General features: G+C 39.7%; 1 protein-coding gene across 1 annotated transcript; it reads left to right on the top strand.

The window, feature by feature from the left end:
* The first annotated feature begins 215 nt into the window (after positions 1-215).
* On the top strand, positions 216-24,865 carry LOC136839212 (dnaJ homolog subfamily C member 27-like). The gene is made up of 7 exons (XM_067104949.1): positions 216-516; positions 2,834-2,990; positions 9,733-9,885; positions 11,928-12,046; positions 15,546-15,717; positions 16,025-16,182; positions 18,463-24,865. Exons 2-7 carry the CDS (start codon positions 2,904-2,906, stop codon positions 18,605-18,607), a joined length of 834 nt encoding a protein of 277 aa, XP_066961050.1. The 5' UTR covers positions 216-516; positions 2,834-2,903; the 3' UTR covers positions 18,608-24,865.

Here is a 24,865-nt window from a genome sequence, read left to right as displayed (position 1 = left end):
CAGTGTTTTATTTCTTCCATGTGGTGATTTATTTACATATATATATATATATATTTTATTTATATCCATGTATATATATATATATATATATATATATATATATATATATATATATATATATATATATATATATATATATATATATATATATATGATTTATAAGCATTTTTTCATAGAAACAATAATAATACCGGAAACAACACAATGTCCGCAGGGGTCAGAGAAGACGTTTTTACCTCGACCGAACGAACAGCCGAGATTTCAGTGTCTATTTATTTCGAGCCCGTGAATAATCCTTTTCCCCTTTTGGTCACACTTAATTGTTCTTAAATCTCCGTGAGTTAATTGAAGAAGGACGTCATCTTTGTGCACTGGAAGCCATTTGTCAAAGAAGGAGGGTAAAGAAAGCCTAGTGTCCTTTGGCAAAAGCCTGAGAGGAGTCTTCAAGAAACCCATCGGTGACAACACCAGCCGAGGAGTTTATTTTGACAGATTATTCTGCTGCCAGTCACAAAAGTAGGTCAAATTTCACTATTTCCATTAGATGAAAAGCATACCGAGTTCTTAAAGTGTTCATTTGTTGAAAGTTTCAGTTATATTTTCTTAAATATGCCATTTTGTTGGAACATCTTGAATGTTTCTCAAAGAACCGGGTACCCTACTTGAGGTCTAGGATACGACGGGTCCGGTCAAGTAAATTCTCTAGGACTAAAACCCTTAGGTCAGAATCCTCTAGACCAAACTCCCCATAGGAAAAGGGTTGCTCAAAGTCCTTTTGATTAGTTTAAATGCAAACTTAAGCTAACAAATGCCAAACTGGCAAAAGTACCCAGTACTGGTAAGGGTAGAAGTAAGAAAGGGTAATAAAAATTGGTTGAGACTAATTTAAGTAGCTCAACACCTTACTTAGATTCACAGTAAAACACAAATGGATGGGATACGATTAAGTATGGCCTTGACATATTCCAACGAGTGTCAACATAGCCAATTTTTCATTCCCTGTCCAACCTGCAGTTCATGGGAAGAAACTGACCCAATTATATAACGGAAAATACAGGATAATCTTCCCAAACAAGAATATTAAACCTGATGTGGTCAGTGAGATAGGATAGCAGATGTGTGCAGTGTTTTAGTTGTAAAACTGAATATATGTTTATTCACCTTCATGTTCCCACTTACAAATTAATTGCATAAGTTTTCTTCTGGAGTTAAAAAATACCTGTTTTGCCATTTGATAATTGAAGCAGAATATATCCCAATTTTGCTTAAATGTACTTTAAATCACGTTCACTACTGCCGCCTTAGTTTTTCGAACGTGTATTTCTTTTATTTGCCTGGTAATATTTGTGTACTAGGGTATTTCATCATTTTTCTGTTTGCATTCTCATTTTGTGTAGTGCCAGCTCTTGTAAATGAGATTGTTAGTATGTAAGTTGTGTATTTTCAAATGATAACCATTGTATAGCCTAATATAATATCATTACCGTAAGCCATAAGTGTTCTGGCACGTTACATTAAAATGTCTGATGTATTCCTTATTGCAGTCCAGTTAGATAATGAATTTAATTTTTTAATTCTTAAAGTCGTAAACTAAATACACTAATGAAAGCGGATGCAGAATCAGGGGTCAAGGCAACTGTAGTAGGGATTTCTGTAAGAAGTGTTTTCAAAGGGAATATGAGCTAACCAGACTTACCTTTACCCAACCTAACCTTGATTTTCATACACCTTTACCTAACCTAACCTCGATTTTCATACCCTAATGTAGCCAGGGGAGCTTCACTTCCCCCGGGCTTCCTGTAAGTTGTGACCCCCACTCTACATTCAACCCCAGCAGTGAAAGCATAAATTATCACTGTTATTTGATCACTGTATTTTTTGCCCTAGAAGATTTTGCTGTACAGTGGCTTTGTGATTTTAGAGCTCTTGTGATTAGAAATATTGCCCTACATTCAGCTTATGTACAGGACCATAGCCATGGCCTATTGACAGAAATAGGGTATATATGTCTAGACATCTGCAAAAGAGCTGAAAACATATAGCTTATTAATTAGATGAGAATTTTTAGTTTCAACCTATAGAGGCTATTTGCAAATATCACAGCAAAAAATAACCATTCTTCAGTATGACTTCCTACCTAGTGATACAGAAATTGTATCATTTGATCATTTACATACACAGTGTCACCATATTTTCAAAGGTATGGTGCAGGATGGGAAATGAGTAATGTCCAACCTTAGTTTTGTTATCATTTAACACAAAACTATCCTAACCTTCTTATCTTATTAACATAAGCTACTTGCCTACCCCTGGAGCTAGACCCTATGTTAATGGGCCTCTTAACCTAGATTTGGGGGCTTCATCCCTGAACCCCCTTTGATTAGCCTGCCACACTGAAAAAGGAATTGATACACTTGTAGATATTTGCAAGTAAATATCGCCATACATGTGACAGTAGGAGGAGGAAATTTTTTTTTTTTTGTGCATAATTGCCAAACCAGCACATGACCCAGTGTTAACATGATAAAGGACAGCATTTAAAAAGTCAGACATGTCAGTGCTATACTTGATAACAACCATTATCATTGCTAGAGTAGAAGGTACTGATTTCCATGTGCTTCCAATAATTGACCTATAAAGAACTATTTTCAGACTTTCTCATTGGAATATTTTTATTTCATTATTAAACATTTTTACAAAGTACAAAGAATATTATTAAACTCTAGAGGATATTATATTGTTAAAAGTTGTGGTTAATCAGAAGATTTTGAAATTTTTGCAAATTTGGTTAATCTTTTATTTAGGATTTCTTATTTGTTGTGTTCTTTTTCAGGTGGTGGATAACCCCTCTGTTCATGATTGAAGTATCTTATGTTAGTGGCAGTTGATAAATCTTGAAGTGAATGGTTGTGAACATGGAGAACCGTAATGGTTCAAAATTAACCCCAAGAATTCGTATTTTGAGTCTAGGAAATCCAGGTGTTGGCAAGGTAATGTGTTAAATAAAGGTTCCTTAGCCTTATACATTATTTTATAGCCTTTTTTATCTTATGGATTGTTAGTATTGTAAAATTTAAATGAATTGTTGACTAGCTCAGTGGATTGAGTTTTGTTCATGACACTTACCTGCCAGATATATATATAGCTGTAGTTCTCCGAAATCCGACAGAATTTCAAAACTCGCGGCACACGCAGTGTGGCTAGGTGGTTAGTACTCATTCCCGCCGCTGAGAGGCGGGAATCGGGAACCATTCCCATTTTCTATTCAGATTTTCTCTGTCGCCGGTACTGTCAACATCTGTTTTCAGTACCTCCGTCTTTGGATTTCATAAACTCGTTATTTTTCACTTAAGTATTCGATTTGACTTTTGGTTTTTATCACGGCTGCATCGTGATTGGATTGTGAATTGGCATACGCTTTTGTGATCTGTTTTTTAGATTTGATTTTGATTGCTCTTTGATTGATGTCTGGATCTAGTTCTGCTAGCTTCAGAGTATGTTGTGCGAATGAGTGTAAGGTGAGGCTACCGAAGACTTCGGTAGATCCTCACACTGTATGCACGAGGTGAATATTAAATAATCGCTGCAAGGAGTGTGAGACTTGCCGAATGCAAGCTGGAAGGTGTTTGTTGCCTATATCCGCAAGTTGGAGCATCATAGGATCTGGAGGTATTCCTCCAGGAGTGCTAGTAGAGTAAGGATGTTTGTTCCTCTCCTGTAAACCCGAGTTTCTTGGGGAGAAAGCAATTAGATCCAAATTTAAGACGACAATTTGGAGCGGAAGGTGATACTTTCGCCTAATTTATTTTTATTAAATTTGGAACGTTACAAATTATAAACACCATCCGTGCTCTGGAATCGAAAGTGATTTCTCTTTAAAGTGGTAAGTGTTGTGATCCCCCTAGTGCAGTGGAGGGGGCGTCAGATCGGCCGTATGATGCCTCTAGGCCTGGACCTCTGTCGGACTCCCAGGACTTTGGGAGTGGGCAAGTCGAAAGCCTCAAGAGGGTTACGCGGACCCCCACCGATCTGGCGTCCCTTCGGCAGGACCTGTTGACGCTTCCCAGGCTGCCAAGGGTCGTGCGCGTGCACGTATCCTGAAGGACTGCTTCTCGTCCTCTCAGATCGGCCCCATAACACTTCTAGGCCTGGACCTCTGTCGGACTCCCAGGACTCAGGGAATGGACATGTCGAAAGCCGCAAGAGGGTTACGGGGGCTTCCCACCGATCTGGCGTCCCTTCGGCAGGATCTGTTGACGTTTCTCAGGCTGCCAAGGATCGTGCTCGTGCACGTATCCTGAAGGTTTGCTTCTCGTCCTCTGAGGTGTCCTCCCCGTGCAAGGGGTAGAACTCTCGGAAGGACTCTCGCCCGCTTTAGAGAAGCTTCAGAGAAGAGGACGCTTCACGTCCTCTTTCTCAGGCGTATTTTCGTCTTCTTTGAGTGTTTCGATGCTTTTCCATCGGCTTCAGCGTGACGCAAGCAGCTATCCTGGATGCTTCTGTAGCTGCTCGTCAGGACGCCCCTCTCGCTGCCGTGCACGACGCTCGGATGGACACTCGTCAGGACGCTCATCAGGACTTCTCTTTGGTTGCTCGTCGTGACTCTTCAGAGCAATCAAAGACCGCTCGCTGGATCGCCATCATGGCGATCGACTGCAACCTGACGCTCCGCAAGCAGCTATCCTGGACGCTTCTGTAGCTGCTCGTCAGGACGCTCCTCTTGCTGCCGTGCAGGACGCTCGGCTGGACGCTCGTCAGGACGCTCATCAGGACGCCTCTTTGGTTGTTCAACGTGACGCTTCAGAGCAATCAAAGACTGCGGGGAATCGAAGCTCCCTTCTGCGTGTTGCACCGCAAGGTCTTCGTTCTCCCAAGGACTTGGGAGACTCTCTGGTTTCTCCCATTGAAGAGAGAGAAGTCTCTTGTGAGTCGGAGCCTGCAGACCTTGAGCAGCCTCCTACTTCCTCGTCTACGGACTTCCAGGTGTTACCCGGTCTTCTCAAGGACTTGTTTGGCGACAAGTTCAAACCCTCGGCTCCTCTCTCTCCTCCTCCGCAGTTAACTTCGTCCAAGACGATGAGAGCGCCAGGGTTTGTTAAGATGACTTCGTCTCTGGCGACGAAGGAGGCCTTCAAGAAGGTTAACACCTGGATTGAGGAAAGGAAGACCCAAGGCAAGACTTCTTTTACCCTGCCTCCGTCCAAGCTTTGCGGCAAGGCAGGTTTGTGGTACTAGACCGGAGAGGACGTCGGCTCATGTGTTCCTTCGTCGTCCCAGGGGTCTTCGCTACCTTGGTCGACGCGCCTAGAAGGTCTTTCCTATCTGCAACCAAAGCGTCGTGGACTTTGTCGGAGACGGATCTACATTTGAAGGGACTTTTTCGTCCCATAGAAGTCTTTAATTTCCTGGACTGGTGTTTGAGGACTCTAGACATTAAGATTAGAAGTTCCTTCTCTATCAGCCTGAGGGAGCTGTCCAGCGTCTGGATCTGCTTGGACAAGGCTGTCAGGGATGACTAGGAGGAACTGGCTTCCCTCTTTTGTACGGGCCTCTTGAAGAAGAGGGCCTTGTACTGTAACTTTACACTAAGTCAGTTTCTCCTTCGCAGAGGGCAGAATTGCTGTTCGCCCCGTTGTCGAGCCATCTCTCCCCCCTGTCTTTGATCAAGGATCTCGCCGCCAGGAAGGCCACTCAAGATCTCTTGGCCCTCTCGTCAAACGCCCGGCAGTCCCTTTGTCGTCGTCGTCGGGTCAGACCTCCAGGAAACAGAAGCCCTTTCATAGAGGAGCTTCTTCCTATAGATCCTCTCCCCGAGGAAGAGGTCTTTCCAGAGGCGGAGCCCCGCCTAAACCTAGGGGCAAGAAGTGACCTGCAGCACCTCCAGACGCCTGTAGGAGCCAGATTTCTTTCGTTTGCGGGAGCCTGGAGAGCAAGAGGGGAGGACTCCTGGTCCCTCCTATTTTTCGAGAGAGGATGCAAGATCCCCTTTCTCGACACGCCACATCTGTGCACGTCGCCCAGGGATCTGTCGCCCTTCTACCATCAAGAGAAGCAAAAGCCCCTTTTCGAGTTATTAGTGCAAATGCTCGAGAAAAAAGCTGTGGAGCTAGTCCTGGAGTTGGACTCCCCAGGATTCTTCTGCCGACTGTTCCTAGTTCCGAAGCAGTCGGAAGGATGGAGATCAGTCCTAGATGTCAGCGGACTGAACCGCTTCATGGCGAAGGGAAAGTTCACGATGGGGACGTCCTAGTCTGTTCTAGGAGCATTTAGACCAGGAGCTTGGTTGTCTCGCTGGACCTTCGGGATGCCTTCTTTCTCGTCCCCATACATCTCCAGTCGAGGAAGTTCCTGAGGTTTGTATCGGGGACGAGTGTTACAATTCAGAGCTCTTTGCTTCGGGCTAAGCACAGCCCCGGTGATCTTCACGATCATCATGTAGCTTGTGGCGAGATGGCTTCTCTTAGCGGGCATACGAATCTCGCTTTACCTCAACGATTGGCTCCTTCGAGCCTCTTCCCAGTCAAGTTGTTTGGAGGACCTGAAATCGACTTTGATGTTGACGAAGTCCCTAGGACTTTAGTAAACGTAGACAAGTCCCATCGGATCCCGACGCAGTCCTTAGTGTTCTGGGGATTCAGATGGATTCAGTGGCTTTTCGAGCTTTTCCATCCCGAGAACGTCAACTGCTTTGCTTAGAAAAAGTCTCGTCTTTTCTAGGGAAGGAAACATGCTCGGTGAGGGAATGGATGAGTTTGCTGGAGACCATTTCCTCACTGGAGAAGTTTTTTTCCCTGGGAAGACTTCTTCTCAGACCGCTCCAGTTTTTCATGGCGGAGAACTGGATGGACAAGGAGGATCTGGAAGAGACCTTGAAGATCTCTCCCTTTGTCAAGAATCACCTGAGGTGGTGGCTCGACCCCTTAAAACTGGCAGAAGGGGTTTCTCTACACCTTCAGAGCCCCGACCTAGTGTTGTTTTCCGACGCGTCCAGGGAAGGATGAGGAGCAACACTAGGAGGGGAAGATGTGTCAGGCACCTGGAGAGGGGAACAGGTGTCCTGGCACATAAATCTTTGGGGGCTATCCTGCTGGCCCTTCAATTTTTCGAGAACCGTGTTTCAGGCCGGGTTGTTCAAGTGAATTCGGACAACACCACAGCTTTAGCTTACCTCAAGAAAGAGGGGGGTACTCGATCCCGTTCCCTGTTCACCCTAGCGAAGGAGATCCTGCTTTGGACACATGCACGGGGGCTCATGATCCTCACGAGGTTCATTGCGGGCGTGGAGCATATCCGTGCGGACCGTCTCAGTCGGCAACATCAACTTCTACTGACCGAGTGGACCCTTCACGAGGAGGTGTGTTTAGAACTGTGGAGGTTATGGGGACATCCTCTAGTGGACCTCTTTGCGACGTCTAGGACAAAGAGACTCCCTCTTTATTGCTCTCCTGTCCTAGACCCAGGAGCAATAGCAATAGACGCCCTCCTCTGGGACTGGAAAGGCCTCGATCTTTTCGCTTTTCCTCCCTTCAAAATTCTGGGAGAAGTGATCAAGAAATTCGCAGCGTCGGAAGGAACAAGGATGATTTTAATAACCCCTTCTGGCCAGCAGCGGATTGGTTCACAGAGACCATGACCTTCCTGGTGGACTTTCCAAAGACCCTTCCCCTGAGGGTGGATCTTCTCAGGCAGCCTCATTTCGAAAGGTTCCACAAAAACCTCCCCGCCCTGAGTCTAACTGCATTCAGACTATCACAAAGTTGGCAAGAGCAGGGGGATTTTCGAGAGCAGTGGCAAAGGCTATCGCCAGTGCCAGGAGACCTTCATCTGATGCGGTCTATCAGTCCAAGTGGGCTAATTTTAGGAAATGGTGCAGGAGCAACGGAATTTCCTCGACCACGACCTCTGTACCACAAATAGCAGACTTCCTGTTTCATCTCAGGCAAAAGAATAAACTGGCAGTCTCAACTATTAAGGGCTATAGAAGTATGCTGTTGGCAGTCTTTAGACACAGAGGCCTAGACTTGACCGACAACAAGGATCTTCACGAACTCTTGAGATCCTTCGAGACTATCAAGATTCCTCAACTCAGGACGCCTCCTTGGAATCTGGATGTTGTCCTGAAGTTCCTTATGTCAAGTGCTTTCGAACCTCTGTCTTCTGCTTCCCTCAAGAACGTGACTAGGAAGGCTGTCTTCCTAACTGCTCTGGCGACGGCGAAGAGAGTTAGTGAAGTTCAGGCCATTAGCAAACATATTGGCTTTAGGGGTCCATATGCTGTATGCTCCCTGAATCCTTTGTTCTTAGCCAAGAACAAAAATCCTTCAAACCCTTGGCCCAAGACTTTTGAAATCAAAGGTTTGATGGAGATTCTTGGACAAGAATCAGAGAGAGTCCTGTGTCCTGTCAGGGCTCTCAAGTTCTACTTAGCCAGGACTAAAGAACTAGAGGCCCATCGGACAGTCTGTGGTGTTCGGTGAAGAGACCTGATTTACCTATGTCTAAGAAAGCCTTGGCATTCTTTTTAAGAAGCACTATTAGAGAGGCTCATTCTACCTGCCTAGACGGTGACATGAGACTTCTGAAAGTCAAGGCTCAAGAAGTAAGAGCCATCACGACTTCGGTAGCTTTCCAGAAGAATATGTCCCTTAACGATCTTCTGGGTGCCACCTTCTGGCGAAGTAATTCAGTGTTCGCTTCGCATTACTTGCGGGATGTGAAGACAACATTTGAAGACTGCTCTTCGCTGGGACCATACGTTTCCGCAGACACAATGTTGGGGGAAGAGAGCAATACTCATCCTATCCTTTAGGGGTTAGGTAGTATCTTTTAATCTTGTTGTTGTATTTTTGGTTGTTGGGTGGCCACCGATGTGAACGTCCCAATTTTTAGCCTATATTAGGTTCAATGGCTTAGATAGGCTCGGTCAGGTGGTTGGTCGTTGCTCCTTTTCCCTCTCAGTATGGTCGTATGATCTAGTCCTATTGTGGTCACGCTCCCGTGGACAGGTCATCTAGAACTCACCAGCTTTATAGGTCCCTACTTTGCTGGAGACTCTAGTAAAGCAGAAGCAGGCTTGGGTGACAGTAACCTCGAAGTCAGCTATGCTAACAGGTAAGGAACCAAGGCGTCAATCGCCTACATTTGTTTGTTTCCTAAATCCTATTCTGTCTCTTCCCACCTCCAATGGTGGGATTCAGCTTTATATATTGGCAGGTAAGTGTCATGAACAAAATGATATTTTTATGATAAAATAAAGTTTGTTCATAATTACCTGGCAGATATATATACTTTTAGTGCCCACCCGCCTCCCCTCTTGAGACAGTGGCACTAGAAAATCTGAATAGAAAATGGGAATGGTTCCCGATTCCCACCTCCCAGCGGTGGGAATGAGTACTAACCACCTAGCCACACTGCGTGTGCCGCGAGTTTTGAAATTCTGTCGGATTTCGGAGAAATACAGCTATATATATATCTGCCAGGTAAGTATGAACAAACTTTATTTTATCATAAAAATATCATTTTTTTACACACAATTTGTTTGCATGTATAGATACAGTACTAGAAAAGAAGTAAAATGCAAAAGTGTACAATATATGCCATAACAACGCATATGTTGCTTGATAAAATCATGTAGATTATTCATTATTTTATCCTTTGTGTAAATAGTTAAACTGACAAGGCCAATCATTCATCTGTATGTATTAAAAAACTTTAATTATCTTTCTCTTTCAGAGCTGCCTGATTAAAAGATATTGCGAGAAAAGATTTGTCAATAAATACATTCCTACCGTAGGAATCGATTATGGTTCAACAACAGTCGAAGTGGATGGACGCAAGATCTCTGTCCACTTTTTTGATACCTCTGGCAGCCCACTGTTTGAAGAAGTAAGACTAGCTGTTTAATGAATGAATTTCGTACAGAGTTTTAATAGAATTGTATCAATATCCTGTATAGTTACAGTAGAATTGTATTAATATGCATGTGGCATCTGTGTTCATACTAAGATTCAAACCACTGGTCCACAATTGCCTTTCTTTGGCTGATGTAAGTTATTTATACTAGACTAGTACCACATTGTTAGTGATACTGTAATAAGTTTTATGGCCAAGGAAGACTACCCAGAGCTAATCATCCTCCTTCACCTGTTGGTTTAATCACATTTTCCTGAGTGTGTATTTAAACAAGGCCAGGTGAAGATCATGTTAGAATTTTATTAGTTGCGCAGCATCGCGGATTTTATTTCTTTGCGAGGGATAGCTGAATGATAGGTTGTTCATAGCTGCAAAGAATTTTGGAGCCAAGGTTTCAAGGAAGGAACAATATGACATTTTAGAAAGTGAAGTAGTACACTACCAGTCACCAGTGCTGCACTCCTGTAAATCATTGTAAGGCCTGCAGTAGGGATAAGGATCTATAACTTTGAATTAATGGAGGGGAAGTCAACTAAAGAATTGGTGATTTTATGTTCCTGTCTACCAATAAAACAATTTTTGGGTCTAGGGGCAAGTATATATACAGTATATATAGTAGAGGGAGTGCCGTGTGACCAAGGATGAGAGAAAACTTTTTCTGACAGTATGACCAACATTCTTGCTATCTCCATTAATGAGTCTGAACATGGGAATGGTTGTTATATGTAGGCAGCTAGTAATAAGCCATGAACATTTGCTACATTTTGCTTAGAAGCACAACATATACAGTAGCAAATAGAGACATATGTAATTACTTACAGTAGTTACTGGAAAAATATTCAACCTGATAAGAGGCAAAGTATTCCTAGCTCAACATTTTCTCTCATATATCTTAAAGTTACAAAAAGCTGGAACAAATTAGCATTAAAATATGGATATAAAATGTACAAATCAATAAATCCTACTGAAGAAAAGCCGGGGAGCATTCTTTGGGGCCATTATTAGCCCAGCAGACACAGTTTATGCCCCGTAGGTGGTTAGAGCTATCATCAGTGAGGTTTTAATATTGTTACACTTTTTAAACCCTTTTCTCTCACTTTCCTTTTCAGTGCTTAATGACCTCATAGGTCCAGCGCTTGGCCTTTGTCCTAAATTTTATATTCCATTCCATTCACAGTTTATGATATGGTTTGTAACTGGATGTCTGATGTTCCATGTGGCCCTGGTGTCACTAGCGAGTGCTCTTCTTCTTTCCTGAACAAATAAGTGAGTCAGAGGATCGCCACAGACTTTAATTTTGTGAACAAAAATGAATTAGGATTAATGAACTTTCTGGAATCTGGCAGTAAAAATTCAGACCCAGGAACTTTGCCTAGATGTTGACAAAGCTGCAGATTCATGAAAATTGTACCAGGTGATTTTGTTGTTTATCAGTTGATGTAGTTATTGCATGCATAGAGCTATTTTTGTTCTTTTTCTGGTTTACAGTATTGTATGTTAAGACTGCAGTGTCTGTGATTATCAAAGGCCACAAATTTATGATATGCAGTATATGAATGATGGGTTTGTTGTTAAACCAAAAAATGTTTGTGTCTATGAAATGTAATTTCTTTATTATGTACTTAAAAAAAAAACTGTGTTCCAACATGAAAGATATCTACTGTACATTGATATGTGCAGCAGATAGTATATTGTTAACTGTAAGCTAGGTAGTAAAGATGGAATGTATAGAAATGGTAACATTTCAACATAATCCTTGGAAAGTTCCAGATTTAGTACATTTTGACATTTTAGCAGTCATACCATATATATGTAGGAAATTTGGGCCATGTATGTAGCCCAGTGTGGGGCTGAGAGGCCATTCAGAACATAGAGCAGTAGTGATAATTTGTGTACAGTAAAGCATTTGGTGGTGCTAGCAGTTCACTTTTTAGTTTAAAAACTGTAGTGCAGTGCATTTATTTTCATTATTATTATTAAGCAGTTTACAAAATTGTGACGTCTCCTTGTTGTAGGTACGCTCAGAGTTTTACCGCGACATGCAAGGAATTATGTTGACATATGATGTCACCGATAGGTCATCATTTATTGCTTTGGATGCCTGGATGGCAGAACTGAGACATAATTTAGGACCGTAAGTAAAAGAGTCTTGTGCTTTGTGAGTTTTTGTTTGTAAATATTCTACTACAAGTGTGAAATTGATGTCTTATTATGCTAACTGGAATTGTTCCTTTTTGTGTGTAATATTATGATGCATTAGGAAACTAATTGATTTGTAATAAACATATGGTTTGTAGGACATTTTTCGTGGATATTAGCAAAATTGTAATCCTGGCAGTTATGACTGAATAGATCTTCTTTTGGGTATAGAAGTGGAAGTATATTTACACATAAAGCAGGGTTCTATGGCAGTCTGAATTAAGACAGCTACCTGTGTTTGTCCTGTTTATCTCATTTAGGTTATGTCCTGGTACCAAAATCCATAAGATAATGCCAAAGGGTTCTTGACATACAAAATTCTTCAATATGGCACATTATTTAGTTCCTTAATTTATCATATCAAGAATTATAGTGTGTTTTGATATGTAGTGCAGAAACATTTGAGTTTCTCAGTATTGTACTTATCGTTTTCAGTAATATTACAGAATTTTTAATAAATAATTTGACATGATGTATAAGACATTACATCCTTAGTGACTCCTGATTAAGCTTTCCCATGGAATTGTCCATAGCCATGCAATATGAATACTAATAGTTTGATACGGTTTCAGTGTGCTAAATTCTCTATTCAGGTATCTGTTGCACATTGAGTATATAAAACATGAACTTGATAAAGGAAAAAAATAACCCATAGTGAACAAACCATAGTTTTGTTTTGAGTGGCCATTTCCTTGGTCCAGTTGCTGGTTTTGGCATTATATACAGTATATGCAAAAAGTAATTAACGGTCTTTGTCCTTGGTAAGATAAGAAATACTTTGTTAATACAGTACCACACATTGTAATAGTTTAATATTATTTTACAGTACACTGTACACTCAAATTAACTGCTTGCTATGGACACAGATGCTCAAGTTTGTATGAAACAAGGCCTCTGTTCCTAGACAAGATTTTCTCAAAGAATTGAGATGAAAATCAAGTCTTCTAATCAGAATGCTTACCATAAAAGAATATGTCAGTTTGTCAGACAAGAAAAGATTGTTTGTTTTTACACAGCATATCAGACAAGAAAAGATTATATTGTTTTTACTCAGCATACAAAGTATACTCTTATCTAATATGGTTTGATAGTTTTATAATGTAGTGTGATAAAATTCTACTATATTGGTTTTAGTTAAATACAGCATTTTAATGTCAAATCAGTTGACATGAACTGTGTATAATTATTTTATGTAGTGAAAATTATTTAAATACTGTACAAATACTGTACAAGTGCCATGTAATTTAGGTAATACCAAGTTATTCCAAAAGAAAATCATCTTCAGGCAATACTGTATAGCTTGCTTTCCAAGAGAATTCAGTTAACCCTTTGAGATTCTAAGGCGATCTAGATCATAACTATGGTAAAACCCATTTGATTCTGCTTTACTGCTTACAAGCTTAAAAGATAATTTTTTCTTATTGCCGACTGCAAATTTATTTTTAGTGCTATAATGCTGATTTTGGTCCTAATTTGAGGTGCAGAAATTGTCCTTTGTGTTTGCAAAATGAAGAGCAGCAAAATTATGCATTCAGAATGATGTATTGAATGTAACTGAAAGTAGAAGCTTAGAAAATTTTGTTTTGACCTTGAAAAATTACAAATTTCCTTTCCATTAATATAGGTATTTATCACTGTTATTGCATATAAAAAGAATAGGAAGAAACATAGGCCAAAATTTTTATTCGTCTATTTAGATATTGTTTAGTGGTTCTGTATTACCTTTGAATTGCCCCAACTGTTGGGAAAAAGATAGATTTAAACTATCCCCAAAACCCTCTGTGCTACCAAGTATCAGAATATGATTATTTTTTTCTGTGGAGGATGTCATCTTTGTATGACATCATTTGATGTCATCAGAAGCTCAAAGGGTTAATTCATTCAGTTTTGCCAAAATGTGCTTCTGTTTAGGTGTTCTTTTGTGTGTGTTAACAAAATTAACAATGTTTTATTAAGCTAACATTTCTGTAAGCATTTGAACATGTGTGACTAATGGTTTTTAATTTTAACAAACTTTCAGAAGTACTCAGATGGCTGGTGCAGATGCAATGGTTGCAAAGGTTTGTGAAGTGTATTTGCTTAGTTTTAATATAAGATGAAAAATCTGTTACTTTCCATTGAGCATATAACAAACTATTTCTTGTTGAAGTATGAATAGGTTAAAATCCTTACTGCTAAAGTTTACAATTCATTAGTAAAGTTTCTTTTCATGTCTGTAAAAGTTAGAAGTGAGTTGCACAAGTAAGGTACTGCAAAAAGTATGATTTGAAGATTTCAGTGCATTTGTTCAAATTTTGCGTATATCTGGTATGTTACTATTAGCTTAAACAACTTTAGACATGATAAAAATCACAGAAATTGTATTAATAGAATATGTACAATTTAGGCCAAAGGCCAAACACTGGTACCTATAAGGCCATTCATTGCTGAAAGGAAATTTGAGAGTAAAAGGTTACAAAGGTGTAACAGGAGGAAAACCTCGCTGTTGCACTATGCAACAATTGTTAGGAGAGGGTGCAAAGATGAAAAAAAGAATATGAACGGAGGTGCAGTAAAAGGAATGAAAGAGGGTTGCAGCTAGGGGCCGAAGGGACACTGCAAAGAACCTTCGGTAAGAATGTGTATTAATGAATCTATAAGAACATCAGCTCTTAAATCAAATGAGAATTAAGCTTATATTGATTTTATCTGGTAGCTGTCTGTCTTATCCAAGGAATTTATGTATATAATTTTATGTATATAATTTATATTTAATCAGACTCTAAACTAAGGCAGAAGGTTTAGAAAAGATTGTTGGTTGCCAAAATTTCTTACTGAACATTTGTGCAAGCATTTTAATATAGTAGTACCATTATACAAACACAAGCACAAATAGTGCCTCAGCTGTAGTTCGGTAGATTCATCATAACATATTTTTGCATTCAAAATGAACCATAGACTGTGTTATGCACTGGGGACACTGCCACCCAAAGAACTCATTTTCAGTATCACTGTCAACAATACTTTTTTGCTGTTTTATAAGAAGTTAGCTTTTGTTTTGTTATTGATTCAGGAGTTTCATGAATATTGTTTTAAAAGACATCGGAAGTGTTCACCAAGTGACCATCCAAACTTGGATGTCTTGGAAATGCATTTTATAGTAGGGGTTTATTTTTTTATTCAGTTATTCAGTATTATTGTAGGCTATTTTTTCTTTTAATACCAAGAATTCTAAAGTATGCCAAGAAACTTACATAGTGAAAATGGAGAGTAATCAACATTGCAAAGATTGTTTCATTCGATTTATAGAGAAGAGAAAATTTTAGTTGTTGTTGTTACCTAACTGAAAACTAGTCAGAGGTAGAATTTAAGTAATTTAACATTGTATTCTAAGTACTGTAGATAATTTATATCCATGCTTCAGAACATCAGTTAGTGTTTTATTGCTTTTTCAGAGCTGATGAGTGGAACTTAGCAGTCGTAGTCTGTGGTACTCGAACAGATACAGGGGGAACTGGAGGAAGGCAGGTGTCCGAGACTGATGGGCGTGCATGGGCAGACAAGCATGGTTTCTCACATGTTCTAACTTCAGCTGCTTTAGGAAATGGTATCACACAGGCATTCCATGTAAGTGTAAATGGATATTTGATTATCAAAAATAACTACTACTTTATAGACTGCTGGGGGTGGCATAAAGTAATTACTGTATTTATAAATGAGATAAAAACTAGTGTAAGATATATTTGAATAAGTTGGATGGCTAGATGGGAAGAGATCAGTGCAAATAAATGAAAAATAAAAGACAGAACACTTAGTACTGCCTAAAGGGTGCCATTCAAGGCATACTGTAGAAAGTTCACTCATAGGGTAGTATATATGCAAACTTGAGGTAGATTCCATTTTATTGTTACTGTATAATACTTCTTGTTGACAGACGCTGTTTGTTCAAGCATTACAACAGAAGGAAGGGGTGCGGCAGCCAGGAGGGGGAACAGGTGCGGTGGACCCTGAAGTGGTACAAGCTATTCATCGACTTACCCACGCCATAGACGATTTTGACAAGATGGGTGTCAGTAGAAGATCTGTATCCAGGTGAGATGCATACGTTTGCTTTATCACTTTCTATACATTGGTTGTGGTAACTTTAAAGGAATTTCTGTTACTGAAAGGTTGCCTAACCTATCATGGGAAGCTTTTATTTTAGAATTTACAGTTAAAGGCAAGTCTAGGATACTGCTTTTCTGCCAAAACTGGTGCCTTATCCACATGAACCAATTGACTGCATACTAACTATAGTTAGGAGACTGAGCTTGGACTTGGATATGTTGCAAGGCACCACAAAATACAAAATAGAAAGTATGTATGATTGGATGCAGTGTAGGCACATTACTCTGTACATTATTCCTTATGCTCTTTGCTGTTGTACCTCTAGTTTCTGTGTCAGCTTGATATTTTGCAACTTGAGTAGAAAACTGTACATGTGAATTCTTGAGTTTTTGAGGTTACTATAAATATATGTTTTATATCTTAATTTATCCCCTTGTTATTTTCTTTCATCTTACAAAATTTTTTTGTGATTATATATATTTTTTACTTCTGACTTCTTTTCCAAGTGGTCATTTTTTCATTTCTGACTACACAAGGAGCTGCTGGCTTAGCCTTCAATCCTAAGTGTAATGGGTTATAAGAATTTACATTATTAAGCTTCTTTGGATGATAGTGTGGACATAACAGTAGAATAATATTAACTTACATATGTAAAGTTGCCTTATATTAAGAGTAAATTATTTATGCTAAAGATCAATTTTTTCTGGTAGAAAGATGCAGCAGTCATTCATTTTGTTTGAAAAGAAATTATAGTAGTTTATTGCTATAAAATTGAGTATTAATTGGAATTTGTAATACTTTTAGATTCAAGCACAGTATTAGGGGAATACGTAAATCGTACATTGTTCTTTTGCCGGCAGTAGTTTATTTTAGGATTAGAACACAATTATTGTGTAGGGTATGACAACACATAAAGGACTGACTTTTTCAAAGAAGGCTCTGTCAACCAACCGTCCAACCACAGTCCCCCTACCCCCCGTTGTGGTAATCTTTCCTCAGGTATATCTTGTCCTTGGGAAAGCTGCTTTTGCATGGTAGGAGTCAGCTGAGGTCTTCCCAGTTTTAGCATATATGTTATTACTTGAGAAGTTACCTTACTTGAGAAGTTACCTGTGCAAGACAATGTCTTTCCAACTAGTCCTAGTTAGTATCTGAAAAGAAAAGTCAATAGGAAATTTTCCTTGTAGCAAATCTCACTAGAAGAATCCCAGTAGCCCTCTCAAATTATCTGCATGTTCTTACTCTGCAACCACTACTGTTTACAAACTCACCGGTTAGGAATTGGAAAGTCCATCCTTTACGTAAGGCAGGAAGAATATGGATACTGGAAGAATTAGCCAGGCACAAAAACACACTGGTTTTGAAGGCAGTTTCACAGGTTGAAAGCATCTCAAGTTCATAACCATGGAAAACTATAGAATTGATAAGAGACAATTCATACCGTTAATGAAGAGGCCTTCTGCTATGCTCTGTTAGAGCTGCCCATCTCTGTTTATGCAGAACTACGGAGTTAAAGAACACCTGGTGCCTTCTTCCTTTCACAAGACTTGTTAAGCACTTCGAGGAGAATATTCTCATTTTGGCTACACAGGGCTATCCTTAAGGCCTTGGAAAAATCGAGTGAAGAAGCACATGTCTAAGTTAAAGACAGCTAATGAAATCCAAACACTCTTGCCTGTTCCATTTTTAAGAGAAATTGAATTGTTTATCTCGAATTACATAATCATAGGTTACAACTATTTTACTGTATCAAAACAGTGTTCCAGTCCTTTTTTACCCGTTTTTCCTACTGGAGTCTCTGATTTTGATTGTTGTAATTCCTAAAGCCCTCATCTAGTTCCTTCAAATCAAAGAATGCACAGAAGTGCTGCTCCCTTTCACCTAAATTGCTATTCAGGCTATGTAAAAGTAATAGGAGTATGATTTTACAGTTTTTCAAAGACAAAATTATTTTTTCTAATACAAACCCATTATGTTCACCATAATGTCTCTCCTCCATGACTCGGTTTTCTTGCAGCTGATCAGACATCAAAGGAGTGAAAGACATCTTTCTATTCTTCCAAATGTGGAGTGTCTTGAGTGTTTGTACAGATGCACTAAAGGCTTTGTAAAACTAATGAGTTTGTATTAAAAAACTTTAGATTATTTGTTGCCCACATGTTTTCTGGCTTGTGTTTTCACAGTATGATTAAATGCATTGTGCTTTGAATTGTCAGTGTTTAATTTTCTTTTGTGTTAAAAATACTTAATGCCGCCATGTTCCAGAGACGAAGTGAATAAAGCCTACCGAAGATTAGCAGCCATTGTGCATCCAGACAAATGCAAGGCTCCTGGGGCTGAGGAAGCCTTCAAGGCACTTACACAAGCCCGAGGAAATCTCCTCAAGATCATGACTGAAACAACTGTTTAGTTTCATTAAAACTTGAGGGCATGTTTTTTGTAAAGAGTTCTTTTGTCTTTCTTTGTTGAACTATTTATGTCATGTTAATTGTGTGGAATATTCTTCATATGAGTTTTGTACTTCACGATAGAGAGAAATACCGTAGCCCTTAGAAGTCTTCCTTACAAATTACAGATTCAATGGTAAATAACAGGAATTATATTTAAGTGTTAAGTGACTGTGCCATTTTCCAGTAGGCACATCTTGGGACCATTTCGTTACTTAGGTGTCGGGATCTTATAGAAGTTTCCATGGCAGTAGTTGAGAGAGACATGTTACTCTAACATAGGAATTTGTATATTTCATGGCCAAAAGTGAAACTCGATTGGTGGAATGTAGTCTTTTGAAACTGTGATTTATGTTAAAAACTAACTCGAGTAGTCTTGTTTTATCTCTGGGTATTTACAGTATGTTAATAACTGAATACTTTAAAATTTGTATCAGCTTCTGGGGACTTATAAGTAATTATATTATACGATGATTTTTTTTATATAACATAATTAGCATTTTCATACTCTTGTAGATTTTGTAAAAGTGCAAGGTGGGGGATGGCATTCTGTGTAGGGTAGACGTGAAAAATTAGCACACGGTAGATTATGAAATCTGAAAAATTATCATGTACTGTGCTTGATTATCAAGTACTGTACAATATTTAGCAGTATTTTATTACACTGATAAAGCAATATTAATGTTCATAAGTTATTTATGTAAGAATTTACAAAACTGATGTACAGTAATATTTTTCAAAACTATTTTGATAGATTTAAGGTTTGTAAATTTGTGTATACTGCATGCTTAAAATTAGTGGAACAGTTAAGTATCAGTATAGGGTTCTTCATGTAGACTTTCTTGAAAGGCAAGTTAGGTTTCAAGTTTTGTAGAGCCTGATTCAGACAAGGTTTTCATTATAATCAAGCAGTAATTGTTTCTTTACAGTCAAAAGGTTAATCTCAGGTTAATTATTAATTCTCTTTGTTGTAATCTTTATCCCCAAGAAAACTAGTTCTAGTTACAGGATATCACCAAATGTGTTTACTTGTTTTATATACGGTAATTGATCAGAATGAATTGTTTTACATATACATATGATTTTTTATACCAATCATTTTGTAATTTGTACTAACCTACTGTAGCTATAGCATAATTTAGAAACCATAGAGTAAAGTAATATATCCCACAATAGTTATTTCTTAATTTCTCTCTAACTTGATGTATTATTCTCATATGAGGATATAAAAGATAGCCAGTGTTTGTATGTGCAGGTGTTTTTTCATAGACTACTTTTTTGTTTTCATTCAGTTCATGTTAAATTCGTACAGCTTATTTAAGTTAAGAAATTTTGTCAGACTGTTCCTACAGGGATGTAAATCATTACCTTTTATGTAAGAGTATTCCTTAGAGCAAGCTAGAGAATCACACCTTGAAGCTTGGTAATAAGGTTAACTGGGGAATCCCATGTTCACCAACCTTCAACGAGCCCCTTTTTATTTGGCCACAAATCAGATGAGGATATCTTGCTTTGCTCTTGCTGACTGCTAAGTTGGAACTTTTTTTTTTTTTTTTTTTTTAACCAAGGATAAGTAGTTTAAGAGTGAGAGTTATACTCTGGCCCTTCATATCCTCCGTGTAGGTGGGTCCCACCACAACTGCTCCTTTCTAGGGGTAGGATCTGCAGCTGTTACAGGAAAAGGTTTGGTATGGAGAAAGAAGCATTTGCCTACCTCAGAGCAAGCTAGAATCAATCACTCTTCAGCAGTTTAAATGGAGATATCGTTTGTCACTTGTAGAACTAAACGCCTCTGTCATGCTCTTCTCACTGATAAAGCATACTCTTGGGTTAACTTGGAGGCAAGGCAATTCTTCCAACTGCTGTGGGTGTGGTCGCTGCTTGCTTGATGTCCTGGATCAGGCTAACAACCTGATTTGTGGATCAGAAGGTCCTTGCTATCCAGTAATTGAGCTGAAAGTTCATCTTGCTGGCAGATGCAAAGTCTAATGAGGTCTGCACTCTTCTTTCAACAAGTCTTGGATTCCTTTTCACACTATCTCTAGAAAGTTCAGACATAATGGAGAAAAGGTGCCCTGATGGGCAGGACACTTGACCCATTGTATGGTCTCCTTCAACTCCTCCCGTAATGAAAGGAACTTTCAGGGTATGGGCATGTCTTCTGTGTCCATTATCATGATGGGGTTCCCCTCCACAAAACTGAGACAGAAACCCAGTCCTCTCTCTAGGAAGGGGTAAGGAGCCTTCTTAACCCTTTAGACTCCAGCTCTGCCTAGGAAGAGAGATAAAAGGAAAAGGAGACAGTGGGACACCAAAGTTAGCAGGCCTCCCTCTCCAGCCATCATGAATATTGGGTGCCTGTTATGCCATTGGGCAAGGGGGCTGAGATGGGATACAACCTAAGGTTGTATATGTCCTTTGGGACTGTTGCAGACTCACTTTCAAGAACGATCTCATTCACCACAGTATCACTCCTTTTATCTCCAGGATCTCCAGAAACTCGGGCTTTGTCAGCAGAGGCAAGTAGATGTTGGAGAGTAATACACTGGTAGATGAACAATCTCTGGGTTGTTATAGTGGGCCTTTTCCTGGTGGAAGAGAAGACTAATGTTTGGAGACCAGTCATCAATCTCTCCTCTTTGAACATGTTTGTCTGTAGGCTCAAAGATAGAAACTGCTCAGTCCATGTTGGATTCCATGAGAGGTCTTGCTTTTGGTATGTCTGAAGGATGCGTACTGTCATATGCCCATTCGCCACTCCAAGAATTCTTCCAATGAAGATCTGTGCTTTGGACTAGTGTTCACTTGACATTGGCTTGGGCGCCCATTCTCAGGTTAGCTCACTTCTGCTATATGGGCAAATGGCTAGTTTGGGCATCCTTAAGAGTTACATTTGTCCAGTTTGGGTATCCTTGGAGTTACAGTTCTCCAGAACAAACTTTCTTGTCAAGATCTGGAAATCATGAACATTTTTTTTTCTTGTCAAGACCTGGAGATCTGATAGACTGAGAAAACTTAGATCTCATATCCTAGTAGCAGGCTAGGTATCTGGGAATGCTTAGACATTGTTGCCAAGTGTCCGTTTCCTTCAAACTCTCATGTCAACAATCTCAGGTGTGGCAGCATAGTTTCTTCTGTGTGACACCAGCAACCAACTTGGCTTCAGCAGTTTCTTCTCAGTCATGTCATCCCTGCAGAAGCTCACCCTGCATGGGCAACTTCTACATTCACTTCTGTGGCAACTGAAGTGACAAGGAACCCTCTTCCCAGCTCAGGCCCTTGAGTTGGCAGGTATGGGAAGACCTTGCTTGCTAGTTGGACAACAGGAACCTACTTGTGGGAGTTCTTTTCAGATCTCCCCTTCTCGAGATGCTTCTGTCCTCAGACTCATGTAAGGAGGAGTGAGGTTGATTATTTTTCTACACTTCTTGGAAGCATTTCAAGATTGTGTTGTAGATCACTGTTGTTTATGGGCAGCAACACTAGCATAATGGCGTACATCAGCAAGCAAATGGGGACAGTTTCCCTTCACTTTTTTCGGATAGTAAAGCATGATGCATGAGTGAACAGTTTGCCCTGTTGTCAAGCTGCCAGCCAGGTACCTTCTGGGAGGGAGGAATGTTTTGGCAGACCAGCTCAGCTACTAAAGGCAGTTAGTAGAGAGAGATTAGTCCATACACATTCACATGGGGAAAAGACTGTTCGAGCTCTGAGGAACAGTGGTGACTAACCCATTCAGCTCACAGCAGAAGAGGGAGTTCCAGGTGTCTTGCTCTCAAGTGCCAGATCCCTGGGTGGCCATAAAGGATGAATTCCAGTACACCTGGTACAATCTGGATGTTTACACTTTTCGTCCTTGTAGACTGATCAACTGTGTTGATCACCCTGGGGCTCAGAACGGCCCTCGTGGCTCCCACTGATCCCATGCCATGTGGTTCATGTTCTGCTTGCTCCCTTGGCAGACTCTGAGAGTGATTCCCGTGGCCCACCCTTCCAACCAAGAGAATAGGACAGTCTTTTGATAATCATGGAAGACTGTCCACTAATTTTGGTAGGCAACGTGTCCCACAGGAGTCTGTCTCAGAGCCTGCCAAAAGAGCCAGTAGAACAAACCCACTTGGAATGGGGTCAGTGAGAAGCCTACAAGGGTACTTCTGATCAACACAGTTAATCAGTCTAAATGGAGGAAAAGTGTAAATGTCCAGATTGTACCAGGTATGCTGGAATGCGTCCTTTAGGGCTAATCCCTGACTCCAAACACCATGAACTCCATTCAGCTGTGTGGTGAACAGGTCAGTCACCACTGTTCCTCAGAGCTCAAACACCCTTTTTCCACATGAAGGTGTAAGGACTAATTTATCCCTACTAACTGCCTTTTGTAGCTGAGCTGGTCTACCAAAATATTACTCATTAGAATATACCTGGCTGGCAACTTAAGAGCATAGCAAACTGTCCACTCGTGTATCTGCTTTGCTAACTGAAAGAGGTGAAGGGAAACCATCCCTATCCACTTGCTGTCATATGCCACTATGCTTATATCTTTTGCTTCAGTCACTGGTGAAAAACTGTTGTTTTCTTTAGCCAGGCCTCTATACTGAAGGGCATCAGAGATCTCTTAATTCAGTTGAGCTGTCTACATCAAGCAATCTTGCCCTCCCCAAGGTCTCAGGAGATGCATGTGACTTGTCTTCCACTGCAGCTGGTGTTTTAGCCCATGAGGAAGGCCTTGGACAGATATACTGAAGACCATCTTGCTCCTAAACATACTGACAAGTAAAACGGTCCTTCTTCTCTAGCACCCAAAGGGTTGGAATCTTTCTTGTTCTTGTTGGTGCACAATTTTTCATTTCTTTCTTTTTGGGACCTTGCTGGTGAGGCTGACAAGAGGCTTCTATTCCCCGTGTGTGTTATAAAATGCTACCTGAGTAGGACCCAACTTCTTAGGCTAGTGATAATGCCTCCTTGCTAGTAGTGGCAACCATGAGAAGTGTGTTTTGAGGAATACCCTTTCTTTCTGATTTTGTGCTGTAATCAAACTAGCCAATGTAACACCCTGCAAAATAAACAGTTGTATAGTTTATACAAAAGCTTATGAAGTCAGGGGTCATGAAACCATGCCTAGCATTTGGGAGTAACTTTTCAGTAGCACAGTATTAGGACAGGTGTCTGAAGCATAAGACCACTTTTACTCATTCTACCAGAAGGATGTCACCCTGCTCAACAGGTGTAATCACCCAAGCTCCTTTCAGACAGAAAAAACCTCACCTACAGCACTCAGAGTGATCTAGTGACTGGCTTCTTGTCCTTCCTCCTCCTGTGGGTCAGCAGCTTGACCCAAGTACATGCAGTACCATGTGCAGATACACTTGGCCCCCTTACCACCAAGAAACCACTTTGTTACAAAGTTTCAACAACTAATTCCAGCTTGTGGTTAAGAATACTCCTATGTAGAAGGCATTGGTTTGCATACCTGAGAAAAACAGAGATTACTAAAATTATTATAAAGCACAGTATGCCAACACCTTAATAATAGACTTCACTTTCAGAGGCATTAATCAATGTATGACTGTATACTGTACACACAAAAACATATTTTATCTTGTAAATTGATGAAATCAAGAGCTCAGCAATATTTATAGGAACAAAATAATGTGTATAATATTTTTAAAAGAAGATTACTAAAACTGCTGTATCTTATTTCACTGAACAATATTTTTTGTGTTATATGCAAATATACACAGATTAATAAGAGTAATACAGTATGTTTGTAAAATTAATATATACCTCAAAGTATTATAAAGGGGTAAGATTTTACTTTTAACAACTAGTTTGTATCAACTTTTTAAAATTTAAATTGGATCTACTTTCTATATGATAAAATAAAGGAGAATTACCTGCAATATCATTGTGTACTTGTTTTATAGGTCTTACAGATTGTTATTTTGTTATCCAATTGTTTTATTATATATACTGAGTTGAATAGTATATAAAAATGAAAAATGTCAGAATCATTGGCCTTGGCTGAAATTAATGGTTGTTTTGTTGTTGTGCTTAGCTGTGAGAATGTGTATACAGTATAAGATGTATTGAAATTAAATTGAAATCTGCCTATAACTAAGATTCAATTCAAAGTTACTGCATTTTTGTTAAAGTAAAACATAGCTTCATATTGTAATTGGATGTCATGGTCAACTTAAAAATAAATTTCATTCAGAATCTAA

The sequence above is a fragment of the Macrobrachium rosenbergii genome, chromosome 6 (assembly GCF_040412425.1).
Source record: "Macrobrachium rosenbergii isolate ZJJX-2024 chromosome 6, ASM4041242v1, whole genome shotgun sequence".
Lineage (NCBI taxonomy): Eukaryota > Metazoa > Arthropoda > Malacostraca > Decapoda > Palaemonidae > Macrobrachium > Macrobrachium rosenbergii.
Note: the sequence above shows the minus strand (reverse complement) of the source record. Positions and strands in the feature narration are given on the sequence as shown.